At 41.2% G+C, this 18,602-nt stretch overlaps 1 protein-coding gene across 1 annotated transcript in view; it reads left to right on the forward strand.

The window, feature by feature from the left end:
* The first annotated feature begins 670 nt into the window (after positions 1 to 670).
* Positions 671 to 18,602, forward strand: part of ADAMTS20 (ADAM metallopeptidase with thrombospondin type 1 motif 20) — an 86,778-nt gene continuing 68,846 nt past the window's right edge. Inside the window, exons 1-4 of the mRNA XM_033058731.1 lie at positions 671 to 761; positions 1,039 to 1,385; positions 13,553 to 13,715; positions 16,025 to 16,284. Coding sequence (XP_032914622.1) covers positions 671 to 761; positions 1,039 to 1,385; positions 13,553 to 13,715; positions 16,025 to 16,284 — 861 coding nt within the window. The remainder of the gene's footprint in view (positions 762 to 1,038; positions 1,386 to 13,552; positions 13,716 to 16,024; positions 16,285 to 18,602) is intronic.

Genomic DNA, 18,602 nt, shown 5'->3' on the forward strand with positions numbered 1-18,602 from the left:
CTCCGCGGTGCAGGGGCAGGTGATCGGCGGGGTGCGGTTGGGTGCCACTGCATCTATGGGACACTGACACCGCTGCCTTTCACGACACGGCCTCTGCCGTTCCCGGTGCGAATGCCTCATTGCCAGGCTTTTCAGAAGCCTGCATTTAGGCTGGAGTGACACCTCTCGGTGCGGTGACGCCGCCCGTACCCGAGGCGGGGGCGGCGGGATGGAGCCGAGACCCCCGGGCCGGCCCTGCCCAGCGGCGCCGCGGAGCGGGGGCTGCCCCCCGCCTTGGGGCGGGTCGTGCCCCGGGGGCGGGCCGGTCCGCGCCGCTGGAAACTGCGGGCACGGCCCCGCCTGAGGGCAGCGGGCATCGCCGCGCCGCCCCGCCGGCCGCGGGGGCAGCGGCACGGGAGGCGGAGGCAGCGACGGGAAGGGAAGGGAAGGGCCGCCCTCGCCCACCCCGGCGGCGGAGAGCGAGCTGGGGGAGCGGAGGCGCGGGGCGGGAGGAGAGGGAGCGCGGGCGCGGGGCGGCTTCCCCGGGCTGTGCGGGGCCGGGGAGGCGGCGGGACACGGGCGGGGCGCGGGGCGCATGGAGGAGCGGCGCGGTGCGGGGCCGGCCCGGGCGGCCGGCGGGCGCTGAGGCAGCGGGGCCCGGGGGCGCTGCGGGCACGGCCGCCGCGGAGCCATGCGGGGAGCGAGGCGGCTGCCGGCTCTGCTCTGCCCCGTCGCCCTGCTCGTCACCGCGGCGTGGGGACTCCGCTTCCACCCCGGACAAGGTAAGCGAGCGGCAACAAAGGCGGCGACCGGCCCGGGGGTCCTGGCCCTGCGGCGGGCGCCGTGCCCTCCGGGGCAGCCGGCGCTCCCCGGCGGGCGGCAGGAGAGACGGAGCGCTCGCTGCCGGGGCCGGGCTCGCTCCGGGAGCAGCCCCCGTTCCCGGCTGTCACCGGACCCCGGGCTGGAGCCGGCAGCGCCGTGCCGGGAGCCGTGCGGATGCCAGCGAGGGGCTGCTGCTGTGCTGCTGCTTCGGGCTGAGCCTCCTGCCTTCTGTTGCAGAGACCTTGGTGAAGCAGCTCTCCTCTTACGAAATCATCACACCTGTCCGAGTGAATGAGTTTGGAGAAGTTTTCCCGGACACGCATCACTTCAGAAGGAGGAAAAGGAGTTTGGAGGCACCGCTGGAGCCCGCTGCTTTCCGAACACATTACCAGCTCAGAGCATACGGGCAGGTCTTCCAGCTCAACCTGAGTGCTGATGCAGGCTTCGTTGCTGCTCAGTACACGGTGGTGCACGTCGGGGCCCCGCAGAAGCAGTCGTCCCCTGACTTGCGCCACTGTTTCTATCGCGGGCATGTCAATGCCCAGGAGACGCACATGGCTGTCTTCAGCATCTGTGGGGGTTTGGTAAGCATGTTGGTCACTGCTTCCTGTCTCCATTCATATTCTTCTCTCTGAAAGAAATGTAGTGGGATGCCTTTGCTGGAGAGCTAAGCTGGAAATTCTTGGGCATCATTCCAAGTAGTTGGTCATGAAATGTCTTGGCATCAGCAGTGTGCAGTCATGATGATACTTCTTGGTGGGATATACAAATGCAGCTTTCAAAGGATCTGTTGCTGGCCAGTAAAACAGTTGGTTGATGTAACTCCTGACATCAAGAGCGTTATAACAGAGGAAAAAACATGCCTTAGAAACACAGTAAGCTATTGACTTGGTAAAATAATGCTGTCAGTTGGCATCAGTTATGTATTTGTAGCTTAACAGATATTGTGGCTGTGAGCGAAGAGTAATGGTAGTTGAGATGGTGAGAGAAGAACTGGTGTTGAACAGTTTCTTCCTCAGCTTTCAACAATACTGTAAAGGTATGTTATATCCTAATAACATATTTTTATGCATGCAGCGGGGTTCTAAACACATTTCTGCTAAAGGGGAGTAGGAAATTTCCTAACTTCAGTGGAATGATGTCTATAAAACATTTCTTAAGAATTTAATAGAGTAGACAAATCAAAACTGCAATGATATACATTCTGTATTTGTCCCTTGCTAGAGTTTATTATGTCTTCCGAAGTGATAACGGAGAAATAGTATCACACAGCTGTCTTTGAAAACAGTTGCACTGTGTTGCTAAGTGTTATTAGTTTGTGCCTAGAAGCCTGAAGACTGCTACCTTGTGCTTTACCACATCACTACTTGTTGAAATGCCAAGGATAATTTGTGCGACATGCACACTGTAGAAATACAGCATTGTAAATATGACTGTGAATTTAAGCTGGGGTTGTTCAATTTTTATTTTTTTTTTGCAGTTACTCAGGATGCTAAAAGTTCAAGACTCTTATTTCTGAGACCTCAAGAAAATCCAACTTTATGTACTAGGCTGTTTCTAGTAGCCAACACAAAATAGAATGCAATCAGTTGGATGTATTTAGGACTGTTTAATGTGCACTAAAGTAAGGCAATACACAGGATAGAAGAGAGAACCAGAAATAGCTGCTACTTGAGAGACACATCTCTTTCTTGTGTTTCTTGGGTATTTGGATATATACCATCTTGTCTTTGGGTTGAGGTGTGTGGACTTTGGATAGCCCTTGGAGGGATTGGGTGGTGGTCGTAGGCAGCTGGTTGCCTGTAACTGCACAGAGGGTCCTCCACCATGGCTCAGAACCTTCAAGGTAATGTTCTTCCTCATCTTCGTGGATTCAAAGCAAATGTCTTCTGCCATGTGTGGCTGCCAAAGGAGAAAACTTCTTTGGAGTTTAGAGAAGAATGAATGTGAAAAGAGGGAACTACACACCAGGTAGAATTGTCCTATGAGATATTGTCCTTCCTGAATGCATTCCCTATTCCTAAATGGGACTATTCTCAAAAATTAGTAAAAAAATGTTTTTGTTCTCAAAGTTTATAAAATTTCATGGGTTTGTGCATTCAACAAATGTACCTACAAAAATACATTAGTCAGTTGTTGCTCTTTTAATGAACAGTGCCATGCTTCATGAGTGCATGCAAACATTTGAAATCTGACTGCTGCTGAGGTAAGATACTAATTATTGGGAATAAGAGATAGAGATCAAGCTAGTGACTCAGTATCCTCACATTGTATTTATTTTAAGTACAGTAGTTTCACGAATACAAGCCGCACGGATTATAAGCCGCACCCCCGGTGCCTCGACAATGTTGCTGTCTTTGTCAATAGATAAGCCGCACCCCGAATATTAGCCGCACTTTCGTTCGTCGCGAGAATCCGTGCGCAGCTTTCACAAATTGGCCAATTAGTAACAGGATCGCGGCATAGCGGGCTTTACTGGCTCGGGGCGGGGCCAGGAAGGCTCGGCCCGCTCATGGTTGCCGACGGGGCCGGGTGGCCCAGCTCAGCGCCACGGCTCGGCGGGGCTGGCCGGCTGGTGCTGCCGCCGCCGCCGGGCTCGCTGGCCCCCCTCTCCCGTCAGCACCGCCCCGCTGCCGCGTTCGCTCGCCCGGCTGGCAGGGCTGCCGCCGCCGGGCTCGCCGCCCGCCCCGCTGCCGCTTTCGCTCGCCCTGCGCCGCGCCTCGTGAGCGCCGCGCCTCGCGAGCGCCGCGCCCGCCCCGCGGCGCCGGCGCTTCGCTCGCGGCGGCGGCGCTTCCGCGAGCGGCGGCGGCGCTTCGCTCGCGGCGGCGGCGCTTCGCTCGCAGCGGCGGCGCTTCCGCGAGCGGCGGCGCTTCGCTCGCGGCGGCGGCGCTTCGCTCGCGGCGGCGGCGCTTCCGCGAGCGGCGGCGGCGCTTCGCGAGCGCCGCTTTCGCTCGCCCCGCCGGCAGGGCTGCCGCCGCCGCCACCAGGCTCGCCGGCCGCCCCCTCCCGTCTGCACCGCCGCCGCGTTTCCTCGCCCTGGCCGGCACTGCAGGCCCCCGCACCGCCGGGCTCCCCCACGCTGCTGGCCCCGATTCTGCTGGGCTTCCCCCGCTGCCAGGCAGCCCCACCCGTCGGCCTTCCTGCTTCTGCCATGCTCCCCTGCACTGCTAGCCCCAGTTCTCCCGGGCTCCCCCGCCCTGCTGGCCCGGGCTCTGCCGCCCCCCCTGCCCCGCCCTGCTGGCTCAGGCTTTGCCGCCCGCCCCCACACTGCTGGCCCCGCCTCTGCCAGGCTTTCCCACCTCTGCCGGGGCCGGCCGGGCTCCAGCTTGGCTTGGGGCTGCCGCGGGCTCTCACTTCCGTGTTGGCAGCTTTTAGAATTTTGTTAATAGATTAGCCGCCCCGGAATATTAGCCGCACTTCCGGGTTTCCACCAAAATTTTGGTCAAATTGGTGCGGCTTGTATTCGTGAAATTACTGTATATTGTAAGTATTTAGGTATTTTAAGTATATTAAAAGTATTTACGCAAAATACTTTCTCTTTGTAGGATCGCTGAACTTGAGCTTAGAGTATGGAAGATACTGCTTTGAACTGTTAGGTGTAATTTAACTTCTAACTTTGCCTATATAAGGGAATTGCTTATATTTGACAAGTGTTGTAAAAGCTAGGGAGGAACAAATTACTTGTACTTAGTTATAAAGGAAGGGTAGCAAAGGAATTTTAATAATTGCTATGGATATGTACTTGAGTCATGTGAACTGAAACCAGGTACTTGTGTTCACTTTATCCTGTAGTCATCTATCCCCAAGGTCTGACTGGATTCATTCACAAGTTCCTTTCTTCTTTTTTTACATTCTCAGGTTGAGTGTGTTATCCCCTTCCACTCTGCTTTGCCATTTCATCCTCTGTTAAGCCTTTTCCTGCATGTGCTGAGAGCACGTACAGCCCAGAGTAGCCATGGAGCATTGCTTAATGGCTCCTGACACCCTGTGTGCAGTTTTGTTGTGTTACATTTCAGAGCATGCCCTGGGTTCAGGGGTGCAAATGGCACAGGGAGGTTAGGAGGTCAGCAGGGAGTCTGTAGTAATTGCAATGAGGGAGTGTATAATTAGGGAACTTTGGGATCCATCAAAGGCAGAAGGTCATTTGGAGTGATGGCCTGGGTGCCTAGCTGAATATCTGATCACATACAGGCATATTTCTTGCATCTTCAGAGTAGTTTTTGAGATTTCATGCTTTATTTAACTTTATTTTCCTAAGTTCCATCTTTTTTATTTTACTGCATTAGTCAGTTATAGCTCCCTACAAACATAGGGAACGGGATCTGTTGAGGATGTTCCTGGATGCATGTCTAAAGAGGCCTTCCGAATGTTATCTAGACAGCAAAATAAAAGAGGTAAACCCCCAAATAGTTAAAAGTCATTTACCTTTTGGGAACATGTGAATTATGAGTTTAATGACAAATACAAGGTAATACCAGTGAATGAAGTGTTTTATAAATGATGATAGCTTCCTTATTTTAACTAGAATGCACCGTCAATTCCTAGCAGGACCCATCTAAAGAAAGGAGCTTTTTTTGGTTGCTGTTTTTTTTGTTTGTTTGTTTTATCTTTTTCTTTTCCATCATCCTGAATGAATGCTATATAAACAGTTTGTTTAGTCTTTTGAAAACCAGGTATTTTTTCTCAGGGGTTAGCAGGGTGTTGGCTGATGCTGAGGATAGTTAAAATCAGTTTTTGTGAGCTAAAAGAATGCTCAAGTTCCGAAGGTGTTTTATGTGACTACTGTGAGAGAGTAAAAGGCAAGACAGAAGGAAAAAATACATTCTTTTGGGTGTCTGGTCTCTCATATGTAAAGCAATTTCACATGCTCACTGACTGGCAGAAGTTAGGAGTAGGAAAGTATGCATGAATCTCTTCTTGCATGGATTTGCCAGCTGTCAGCTTCCTGCAGTCCAGGAAGGCAGGACCACTTTGTTCTAATATAGCTTTGGAGTGTGACAAGTTCCTTCTTCAGCAGCTCAAGGAAGCCCTTTGGTAATGTTCCCTTGCTGCACATCAGACTTACTTTTGTCTGATGAATGGCAGGAGCCAAAGTGTGGATCTTCTGAATCCTCAGTACAGCAGGTTGTGTTTATTTTTTATTAGTATGGGTCAACAGATCACCTTTCTGAGAGGTTTTGAAAACAGTTCTGTCTGCTACTATGAATGAGTAAAGTGGCTCCTTTGAAGGAAAAGTAAGCAGTCCTGGAATTTGTCTTAAAAAACTGTTATTTTTAATTGTTTAGTTAAAAGCCCAAACAATCCATAGCCCCAAAACTTGCTAGAAGCTACTGCTAGCATAGCCAGCATGTAGCTTCTTGAGCAGATCTAGTGCAGGTAACAAACTCCAGGTATTTGCACCCTGGTTTTGTGCTCCTAAGTACTAACAACCTCAGTGAATGAAACTACATTGTTTTTTCCGAGAAACTTTAACACTTGTAACTGGAAAAAATGCTTAACTGGATGTAACTTAATGCTGTAACTTTTAAGTTGTCACTTCAAAAGTGTTACATTCTAAATCTGGAAGGCAGGGTTGTTACAGTATTCGGGTTACATTTGTAACACTATGAGCATCCATAAAGCACATACTTCATAGTTTTTTATCTTAATGTACCAATTCCATCATAAGCTAGGAAAACAATCCTGTTAAAATGTCAGTTCAAGCCAATTGATTCTTGCTTAAGCAAACAGTCTTACTACTAGTGGCTGTGCAGACTTCCACTTAGTTCTGTTTTCTTATGTCATAGATGTATATAAGGTGAGACTCTTGCTCTGGGTCTGCAAAACAGGAAGCATTTCAGTGCTGCCATTATAACCCTGAGCATTTGTTCTGTCTCTGGCCAGCACAAAGTGGTTTTAAGTAAAATGTTTTACTTTGCAAGTTTAAGATAAAATGTTCTTTCTTTTTGGCTTGTTATGAAATAGGAAGACAATTTAGCTGTTTTAAAAACCCTGAAACTTCTCCAGTATGTCTTCCTCAGGCTCTTTGCATATCAATTTTTCCTGGAAATATTTACACTGATGCTATACCCTCACACATGGGCCAGCACAGATCAGCAAATACAGGTGGTAATTGCAGTTGTAAACTGAGAAGATACATGGAGTTGCAGATTGTACGGCTGAAGGTCTGTCACAGAAAATGTTTTATCGAAAGCAGTAGGACCTGAAAATGTGTCTACCTCTTCACCAGCAACATTCTGCAGGAATTGTCCTTTCAACAGACTGGATGTGCCTACGTAACATTTTATGTCAAGGGTGCTCAACCATCGCTGGCCTGCCTTCTGCTCACATCCTGTGTCTAGTGACCTTTCCTTGGTGGCTACTTGGACACATTCTTTGCCCATATGCTTGCCAAGTAAATTGTTTTGATGGCTGCAGCTTGTTCTCAGCTGCTGCTTTTATTGTTTAGCTCTATGTGTTGCTGGTATGTTCTGGGCAGCCAAAGGAACTTAAATTTACTTTTATCTGTGTATATATACACACACACACATTCATTAAACTTCAGGGAAGTACATGCAAGTTTGTGTGTCAGGGGAGGGCAGAGTACACAATATGTGGCCCTTTCCTCTTACTAAGCTAAATTACTGGTGTGCAAATAGGTGTGTGTGGGGGGGTTGTGTGTGTGTGTTTTCTTTTTTTGCCTGAACTTAATCCTTCCGGTTCCTGGTAGCAGTCAACAGTCAGTAGTTGTGGATCTCAGGAAACTTTGTACTCTTGGGGAATAGCTAGGCTTCCCATATGAGACAGTGTATCTGCAGTAGTCTAAATTTTCATTCCGTTTCAGACATACCTCTTGTATAAAATGGCAAGATTAAGGTAGCAAAGTCAGACACTGAGAACAGTTAATACCTTCTGGGAATGCACATACTGACACAAGTACTCAAGGTAGCTAACTGTGTGGCTGACTAAGGTGAAAATCTAACCATGGCTTGTGTGCTCTTGAGAGATAACTGCCTGTGATGGTGCTTATGAGGTCAAAAGGACTGCATGGAGCTATTCATCTCCCAGTGAGAGAAAAAGGTGGTTCTGCATCTACTTAAAAGCATCAGAACTAAGAAATTCTTTTTAAACAGAGATAAGTTGGAAATGTAAATTTGCTTGACATTTTCTGAGACAGGCAACATAATACCACGGAGTTTCCTCCAAGATGAAGTGTATGGATCCCCTAGGTCTGTGTTCTGTCGGAATTCTTAGCTTGATGACAGTTTAGGTGTTAAAACTAGATTCCCTAAAACTCAGAAATTAACAACCCACTCCTTCCTCAAACAAACAAGAAAATCCTTTTATGTATATATGCATTCCATTTTGCCAATTTCAGCATGTATTGCAAAAGAACTGCTTTTCTGTAATGGTATCTCCATGTATATATCTATTAAAAGAAGTTATGTGTTGCAGCAGATCTCTTGTTAGGGGTAGAAATGAACCAAAACACTGACTCTTATTTAACAACATAAGAAGGGTCCTGGTTTATTCTTTACAGCTCAGCCATCCTGACTGACTGCAGCAAGCTCCTGCTGCAGGGTCCAGCTGCAGACTCTGGCTGCTGGCTGTTTCCTGCTGGACTGTGAGTGCAAGTGTTGGTTTGCAGACTCTGAGCACAGCTTTCACCCAGCTCAGCTGTGACTGCAGGCTCCAACAGCAGCTCTGACTCCATCAGACCCAGACTGACCTCACAGCAGATCTTTTACTGCAGCAACTCTCTACCTCGTTTCATTCTTCTTGTGTCTCTCTGGATCATTGCTTCTTCCTCAGGGCTCCTCTACCACCTCAAGGTCCTCTTCCTCCAGGCCCTCTGCCTCCAAACTCCCCCTGGCCAGCCAACCCACCCCTTTTATCACACCTATCTTTATTAGTCATAGCTGCAACCCATGAAGGGCAAGACTGTTCCTCTTCTTTGATAATTATTAAAACTGTGACTTGTCAGGGACAAGGTCGCCTATAATCTCTCCTTCTATACCTACAGTTATGCATATTTTTAGTTGACTTGTCTAGCTTATTCTCTGTGAATTGTATATAAAGTAAAAATAATAAATAAATGGCCCCTCTCTCTTCCTTCCACTCCAATGAATCCTGTTAATTTCCATGACCAATGCTCTTTCCAGGTGGCTTTGAGATTGTATGTTTAACATTCTTACAAGTTGTCTGCTATTGAACCCCTCTTTTTTTTTACTATACATTTTATTTAGAAACTCCTGGTTATCATATGGTTATTGGTAAGGTGTAGTCTAAACATACAAATAGGTAAAATCCCTTAAAGCATTTACATGGAACTTAAATTTCAATCTGGAATGAAGAAATTTTATCTAACCAATGCTTAGGTGTCTTTGCAGACAAGGGCACTTCCCAACCGTAGGTGAGTGCCCCATCAATTCTTTTAGTGGTGTGCTTATAGTCAGCTCATGCAATCTTAACATCACAGAATTTGTAAGATGTCATTAGATGCATATAACAAATTTTTAGCATTACATTCTCTAAGAACTTCAAAAGTAATGTTGCTTTCAATCACTTCTAAAAACATATTCTACAAAAAAAAATTGTTGCTAGGTATTTGTTTCCTGGTGCTTAGCTCATGTTATTATTTATGATTTTATTACTATTTTCTTATTTCTATTATATTAGCTCTGATCTTAGTACATTAGCTTGAACTGCTATCTCTTACTGTGTTTCTAGCTGAATTACCTTCTAGCAGAAATACTTTCTCAGATGTTGGCAGTGTACTATGATTATGGTAATACTTTTTAATTAAGCAATGCTTCTTAAGTCATCATAAAATATTGTGAAGCGGGAAAAAAATGGGGAGGAATTCTTACATGATTCGAGAGATTTGAATAGAGAAAAGAATAATGTAAAAGGAAGGGATTTTGTAATTTACTTTGAGTGTTAAAGTGCTCTTGCTGTAAACTACTTGCAGGTTTTTAAGTGAGTTAAGAAACCATGCTTTGAGAGCATGAGAAGTACTTGAGCACAGGAGTGGAGCTTACCTGGGAGGCAGTCTGCCGGTTGAGAGTCGAGTTTTCCAGAGCTTCAATTGTTCTTTTAGGGTTTTTATGAAACCATTTCAATTGTGCTGTTGGACATATTAGTTCCTCATTTATGAAATCTGCTGTATATTGCTTATGTTTTCCATGTGTTCTGCAAACTTTATAGACAAAGATGTAATTTGTATACGGGCATGGTACATTCTTTAACCATAATTTTTCAATATTTACCTCTATATCTCTTGCAACAGAGTTAATGTTGATTAAGACTATGCAGTTTTAAGCCACTTTAAACCACATATAGTGAGTAGCTGTGTTGATCCCCTGAACATTGATTTAATTTAAAATGTCTAGATCATCCACAATATTTTAAATCCAAAAAATAAATTATCATTCTCATGTGGGCTTTCTCATAAATTTTCTATGCATATGCTCCTTCTTTGGACCACTTATTTATGATGTGCAAGAGACTGTTTTCAATTTTGTACTCTGCTTCTGCTGAAGAGGTCTTTTAAATGTACTTTTATGTCTTTATCTGAAGAACAGAAATAGAACATTTCAGGCAACATTCTTGTTAGATGATTTGAGAAGCATCTGTAGATGATAAGTAAATCCAGTTAATTTCTGATTTAATTTCCTGCAAATGCTTGGGCTCCTGTTTTAACAACCTGCCTGTGTACATCTAAGTGACTTTTCTTTATGTCATTTTGCCGAAAGTATTCTTCATTTGGATCTCATAGCTCTTTTCCTTGTGTGTCCGAGATGCAGCAATAGCTCCTTTTGTATCAGCAGAATCTGTCACCACATGAAGTATCACTTTCCTGACTGCAGGACTGTAAGCAGGCGGTGTAACTGGTGACTGAATTTTTGTAGATGCACGTTTTAGGAAAATGAAGAGTGAACCATGTGTTTTCATGGTGGATTTAGAGGATTGGAATGGTGGCTACAAGTTTGGTGTCTTCTTTGACTTTGAATGACAAATATCAAATACCTTCCTTAAGACAGAACACTGCTTGATCTCTTTAATTTTGCTCTTCTCACATACAACACAGTGAGTTCAGTTCAGATAGATGTGCAAAAAATTGTTATAGACTACTGGTAGGAGGCCTTCATAACTACTCAGTGGTATTAATTGCTGCTTTACCCCTACATTGTTGAAGAGAAGAGAATTCATTGTAGAAAGAATAAAAGCTTTTTGCATTATAGATTTTTGCTCAGCTGTTTTTTTCATATCTAAACAGGCCATTGATCATGGGATACTGTGTGGCAAAAGAGTGAGCAAAAGGAAGCTTGACAACTTGACTCCGTTTTTCTAAAATGGTTGTTCCAAGTATCTGTAAAGGCAGATTCTCCAGTCTTAAGGACATGATTGTATCATCTTCTGTTAATCTTTTGACAAAAATAAGCTAAGAATAATTCTGAGGCCATGGATCATAATAGAGGATTCTGCCCATCCAACTGTCTGGATCTAACTTATTGGTCTGTAAATTTGTGATCTGTTATTGTGAAGTTTTGAAGTGAGGAGACTCAGACAAAAACATAACTCTTAGTGTTTGGTAGTTTTTACTTTTTTTTTTTTAATTAAGGTTTGGGTTTTTTTATTTTTAGAATGAAATAATAGAAAAAGAATATAGTCTTGTTCTTGCAGTTAGTCTTTTCCAGTGGAAAGATGATATTTTGGAAGTTTAGTTTAGAATGTAGTACAAACTCTTTCCTTATTAGTTCTGGGGTATTGTTCTTATAATCTGTGTGCTGTAACTGAAAGTGTCCCTTTGTAAAATCTGAAAGTCTGTCTGTTGGAAAATCCCTTGAAGAAATAAACCTAGATTATCTGCTCCACCTGTTTGAAAGAATAGGAGGGAAGTAAAACGTATGTGGGAAATAAAGCAGGACCAATAAAGTTCTTGCTTAATTCTGGAAGAACATACTTTAAATAAATATTATGTAAAAAATATGGGGTTTGGTATATCACGAGAAAAGAATTAATTAGCACGTTAGTGTTGACAAAAATTATGGGGTCAGATTTAACATTTTGTTAACTGGGACTTTAATAGTATATGCAATAAAACATGGATCTTAACAAGAATTGATGCTTTGTCCCTGAGTGACAGGCTCTTGTCTGTCCCTGTCATTTACCCAAAAGGTTGTACCTAAGACTACCTGACAAGCTGTGGCATGTCTGTTTTCCTGAAGCCCTTTCCAGGCTGTTCTTGGTACGCTCGATCTGCTGTCCTCTACAAATTACATGCCCTGGAAACACTGGATGCGAGAAGGCTAAATTGAATGTATAAAGGATCCAGCATGAAGACTACTTGCAAAGAATTTAAATTAAACTGAGTGGGGAAAGTGCTTCTGTGAGTTAGATATAAACAGTCTTGAAATGAGAATACTACTTAGCTGTGTCTTTCTTTATTCTGTGACAAAATTGGTGCAGAGGATTAATCCACAATGTGTTGACAATAACTCTAATAATGTTAAATAGCAGTCAAGGTTGCAGATGGGCATCATGCATGTGTCAGACTAACAGTCTCTTACAGATCGACAACTGATAACTGCTTAGAAGGATCCCAAATTCAAGGGGATATTATAATTCCACTACAGTACTCTGGATACTAAAGTAGTTCTGCAGCAATTTTTAAAAGACTTAATAGGTTGTTTGAAAAAGCCCTATTCTCACTTCTGTTCTTATTTATCTTGCTCTGCCACTCTATAAGCCTGAGTTTCAAGGTTGACATGAACATTTAATCTCTTAAACCATATTATGTAGATTATTGCTATTGTTTTATTGGTCAGTCTCATGTCTTACTGGCAAAACTTCTATCAGAATGCAGTGTACCTACTCACTTGATGTATTAAATTGACTGAAGCAAGGAAGTTCCTAAGAATTTTGAAAATAAACTGATGAAACTCTTGCATGTTTTTTCTTCCTCATAGTCTCCTGAGGTGGAGTACTTAAGCCATAGGAAATTATGAATTCGGTTAGAAGTGCAGTGAGAAAGAAGAGAGTCTGCTTTAGGATTTCATAATTGAAAGGATTATGGGGCAGGGGGCTGGGGGAAAGGAGCTTAATTTTTGTTCTTTGTGTATGTGCCAGTGCTTTTGTTAGTAATCAAGTTGCTGTGGTTCCCATTACGTAGTTAACCATGTGTGTCTGTGGTGGCCAGGGACGGGGGATGTTTTGGGGGAATCAAGGATAAAAACACTATAATGGTGTCAACTTTGAATTTCTGGTGCTCCAGTCAAAAATCTTCAAAAAGAATATAATTTCAGCACTGTTTCTAATCTGTGGGGAAAATGAAATTTTAGAAGAAGAATATTATATAAATTATGTTAAGGACAGAAGGCAACAAATGAGTTCAGAACTGGGACAGCAGTCAAATTGTGAAATTCTTGATGACCTTTACTCTCTTTTGCACAGTTCCCAACTGGTCCTGCTTGGTTATTCCTAGTTTCTCTTTATTTTTGTGATCCCCTTTGTTTCATAATTCTTATAGTAATTACATTTGATGCATTGTTAATATGCAAGGTAATGAGTTTTTCTGGTGGGGCAAGTCCCTGAAAGCAAACTTCTTTTGCCTTACCTTCCAGGTTTCACTGGAGTTTCCCCCATCTCATGTGCATGTGTGTGATCATTAACTTCAAAATGTCATCATAAATAGCTTTTATTTCAGTCAGAATTATTTTTATATCCGTTTTTCAGTGGAAAATAATTCAATTACTGCTCTTACTTTCAGATGGGCACCTTCAGGGCACATGATGGTGAATACATTTTAGAACCTCTGATGAAAGCGGATGGAGGTGAACATGAAGATGAACATAACAAACCTCATCTTATATACAGGCATGGTGAACTTAAAAGAGAGTATCAGAAATCCCATAAACCTTGTGAAGTTTCAGGTATAGCCTTACTTTAAATTTCATTGTGCCTTTTTCGAATGTCAGATGTTGGATGAATACTGTTTTTAATTTTGGAAAATTCTTATAATATATTTTATACTTGGAAACATTCTTTTGAGAATTCTGCTTTTCTTTAGATAGTAATGCCAGAAAATAACCATTACGTCAAGCAAATGTTCCTATGCCATTTTTAAAATTATAAATAATATGTACTGAACCAAATTAGAGGTCTTTCAGTTTGTTTTGTGTCTTTTTTTTTCTTTGATCTAAACAAGTTAGTGTGACAAAAGTCTTCAAGCATTAAGAAGTAGTTTTCTCCCTTTTCATTTTTTGGAACAATTACAGAAGACTATGAACTAGGGTTTGCTGTCATTTTGGGGGGAGTGAAGTTGCAGCAATGTTTATGAACAAAAGCTTTGTTTTTTTATGTTTCTGTCCTTCTAAAGAAGAGATGTGTCTCCTTTAACACTAGTCTTCCTTGGTCATTCATGTCCTTTCTTTACGGAGGAACAACTTGTATCACTACTTGGAATCGTGAGAGTTTCTCTAGTAAGAGAGCCTTGAGAGAGGATGTGGAGGAACATAGCATTCAATACATATTTTTAGTTTGAAATTGGGCTGTGATAATTCTAAAATTGTCTACCAAATCTTTTCTTCACTTTGTACTGTTTTTTCTAAAACAAATTTGCCAATGAAAAGAATTTATGTAACCTGTAACCCTTATATATGCCTTACTCAGGTCAGGGTTGGATATTTATTGCATTTCCTCAGTCCATGAGTTCTGTTTCCTTAATACTGAAAACTCATCAGAATTTGCCAGAATATGTTTTGGATAAATCTGATAGCTGTTACTCATCCACTTGTTGATTTCTGGTGTTTGTAAACAAAATTAATTTGATTTGTTCTTGATCTGTTTGGTCCATTTAGATAATCTTTAAACTCTCCCTTTAAATGTGAGTGTTATTTCCCATTTTGCTAGTACTCTGGAATCTCAGACACCTTCTGTGACCTAGTAAAGATTGTATATGAAATTGCTGCAGTCAGTTCCCTTCAGTGCATCCAACTCAGCCAGTCTGAACACATAGACTATATGTCGATACTCTTGAACTAGCTCCTTTTCAGAGCCAGCCCCTGCTTTCTCCCCTTGTTATTGTAAATGCTAATTTCACAATTAGTACAGCTTTATTGTGATTGATTTTTAAACAATTACTCTGTAAAGTGCTTGATGTTGTCTCTACTCTTTTTCTTTCTGGCCATATTTTACCCTAACTTTAAGGAAGATAGACTGTAGATCTCTCAAAAGTAGCTTAAAGTTTACACGTGATGGCTCTTCCCTTGAATAATGGAATGTGTAGATTTAAATCCTCTCAATTTGAGGGTGACAGAAGTGTGGTCTCTGAACTCTTGGGATAGTGCTATAGTCGCTAAATCATTAGAATAAAATGATTAGGAGAAATGTCCTTTGGCTGCTGCTTTTGAAGAGGGAAATGTAGTTTCCACAAAGAGAGTGGAGGTTTCTTCTGAAGGAGCTGGAGTGTCCAGTTAGCTGCTTAAGTTCTAGAGAGTAGTGAGAATTCAGATTTGCCTCTCCATTAAGTATTTTTTATGTGAGGTAGGATGACTGTGGTAAAGGCCCTGTTTTTTCTGCATCAGGCATCAAAAGCCTCTGGTGGCTGGACTATACAGTGTAATTAGAAGTATTACAGTACTTAGTTTGGAGACATCTGAGTGGATTGCATATTTCCTTTAGAGCCTGATTTTACATAATGGATATTTACAAAACTGTCGAAGAGGTCACTTAAGGTTTTTGATGTGTACTTGCTTGTGAAGTTAAACTCCCTATTTGTTTAAATATAATGTTATGTAAATTTGAAAGTCAGCAGGGACTTGAATTTAGGAGTTGGACATAGTTTGTTTTCGTTTGTTCAGCTGGTGCCAAAAGTTTGCGTGTAAAAGTCTGTTTTGCTTAACTGACTTGTGTCCTTTGTTGTACTGATTAAGCAGTAGTGCTTATCTCCTTCCAGCCTTCCTGTTTGGATTATACTGCATTCTAGGAACTGTGCAATATTGCTGTCTCTTAACTAATTTGTAACAAATAATCAATTTATGATAGAGATATATAAAAATATACAAGACATGTAATTTGATGTTCCTATTATAGTCTTCTGTGGGTTTTTTTGTTGGTTTTTTTTTAATTCTTGCATAGTTTCACTTGAGAAACAAGATCATAAATATAAGGTTTTCTATTTTGGGCAACCTTTTTACTATTTAGCAACTGCATTCAAAAGTAATTTTTTTTTTCTTTACAGAGAAAGAGTTGAAGAAGAGCACTTTATTCCATCCAACTTTCAGCAGTTTAAATGAAGAGAGAAACATTTTACAGAAGTCTCTCAGTTTAGAGTATGCTTTAAATAACCTCTCCATAGAGGATGGTGGCAGTCGACATTCCAGGAAAAAACGTTTTCTTTCCTATCCAAGATATGTAGAAGTGATGGTCACAGCTGACACCAAAATGGTTCGTCACCATGGGCAGAATTTACAGCACTATGTACTAACATTGATGTCAATAGTAAGTAAGTTCTTAAGTATTAGGAATTTTAATTATTTATGTTCTGTTGTTTTCTTTTCTGCAACTTTCACGTCTTCTGGTTTGATCAAATTCTGTATCGTAAAAAGAGATTACATAAACATCAATTAAAGTTGGGTCAAAATTTAAGACTATAGATTTTTTCATTTAATGCAGAATAGGGTACGTAGATGAAATGATGGGATCCATTTCCTGATTTTTTTTTTGTTGCTTTAGAAGACTTCTTAAGCTTCAGAGAGTGAAAAATACAGATTAATTACAGCAGATGGATGTTAAATGGCATTGTGAAAAAAAAAACTTGTTTATAGTAATCGTAGTTTTAAAATTTTTCAAGAAACTTCAGATTAATATGGGTCAGACTTTGAGCTGGTGTCATTTATTTGTGATCTTTATATGGTAAACTCTTTCTTGAATGAAAAATCACTACTTGTATTGATTCAGAGTATAGTACAGTAAGCTCTAAAATCAAAAGTTTTGCCATGACATCAGTTGAACCATCTGTTAGGAAAAGTCATGCTAACATATTCAGCATTGTAATTATTTCTAGATTTCTGACCTTACATCTACAATTTCTCTGAATTTTTCTACTTTTAATGGTGTGAAGGTATGAAAGTTCATGTATTACTGAAAGAAGTCCATATTGGAAGTCGGTTTTTCTCCTGTACAGACTCAATTTGGAATTCCTTTCAAAACAATTGATCCTTAAAAATGCTATTTTATTATAGTGACCTCCTTTATTAAAGTGGTGGACAAAGTGGTAAGGACATGACTTTGAAACAAAAGCTTTTTTTTTTCACAGAAATTTACAATGAGATGAAATTGAACATTTATTATATCTTTTTCACGAGGTCTTGTTGTGATTATAGGTAATGTAATTCCTGATAGTTTTTTTTTTAAGAAGAGGACATTATTCCTGCATCTGTAGATATTGTACATTCAGATACTATTCCTTACAGTGCAATATTTGTCTTTCTACTTACACAAGTGGATTTCTAGGTGAATAAGATAAGAATTGTATAATTGCTATTGAAGAGAGCCTATATATGAACTGTTTTTAAGATCTAGCATTAAACATATAATGTATGAGTGAAAGAATACCATTCTTTTCTAAGAAATTTGTAATTTCTTTCTTGTACTTTCCTATCTGTACTGTAAAACTTACACTTTTATTGCTGGCTTTGGAGTAATAGCATTCAATAAGCCACTACATCTTTAATGCAAATTCAATATCTCTGAATATCTCTGAATATATCTATTCCATGATTATATGCAGAAGGTAATCTTGAAAAAAACATTCTTAAGATATTATTTCTAGTAATGTTGAGCTTTTGTAAATGCAAATATAAAAATATAAATTCAGATCTTAATTTTAAATTATTTTCTTTACACTTCAGTTAATTCTAAGCACTTTCCCTTCCCTGCCTCCATTTTCCCCACAGAATACATATCCCAGCTTGTATCCTTTCTCCTTGAAGCATTTTAGCAATGGCTTGGAATCACAGAACAGCTGGAAGTCATCTGATCCAACCCTCTCCTGACATATATATGATTTGTCAAACAAATAATGTGTATGAATATACAGCCTTCAGTCACTTCTTCTTCATAACAGTTGTTTTTTCAGTAAACTAGTGAAAAAAATGTGAAGGATAGGGGAAAAAAAAGACTACCATTCTTTGCTATGTAATCTGCATTATAATTTATCAGTATGCTGGTGGGTCATTTCTTGACCCACAGCATCTTAATGTTTGAAATAGAACCATTTTTAATCTTATTTGATTGCTTGTAAAGGAAAAAAATCAAACTTTAAAATTTTATCCTTACTGCCATTATACAGATAGGTTTGAATCTGTATTTTTTAATAAATTTTACTGGTACTTCTGTCTGATGAAGTAACTTGTCTAATGGGCAATTGTCAGGTTGCTGGCATTTTAAGTGAATCAAGCATTATACTTTTAAACTTCAAGCATAACTTTTAAGGTTATTCAGTTCTGGCTTGGGTTTTAAAGAAACCTAAAAACTTTAAGCATATAAATCGCATTAAATTATAATGAAACTTAGACATCTAGTTCCCAGAAGAACCTTTGAAATCCTGGCCTGTTTTACTTTTATTTTCTTTGAGGCTTTTTTTTAGCATCAACAAAGCCACCAAAGTAAACTTACTGCTGTTTTATGAGTGGAAAATAAGAACTGAAATATACTGCTAAATATTTTTAGGGTTTTAAGTGTCTTGTCACTCATCCAATTCAACCTGAAAAGGCTTAGCTCTCAGCATGCAAGTAATCCCATTGAACTGGAACTGG

The sequence above is a fragment of the Catharus ustulatus genome, chromosome 4 (genome assembly GCF_009819885.2).
Source record: "Catharus ustulatus isolate bCatUst1 chromosome 4, bCatUst1.pri.v2, whole genome shotgun sequence".
Classification (NCBI taxonomy): domain Eukaryota; kingdom Metazoa; phylum Chordata; class Aves; order Passeriformes; family Turdidae; genus Catharus; species Catharus ustulatus.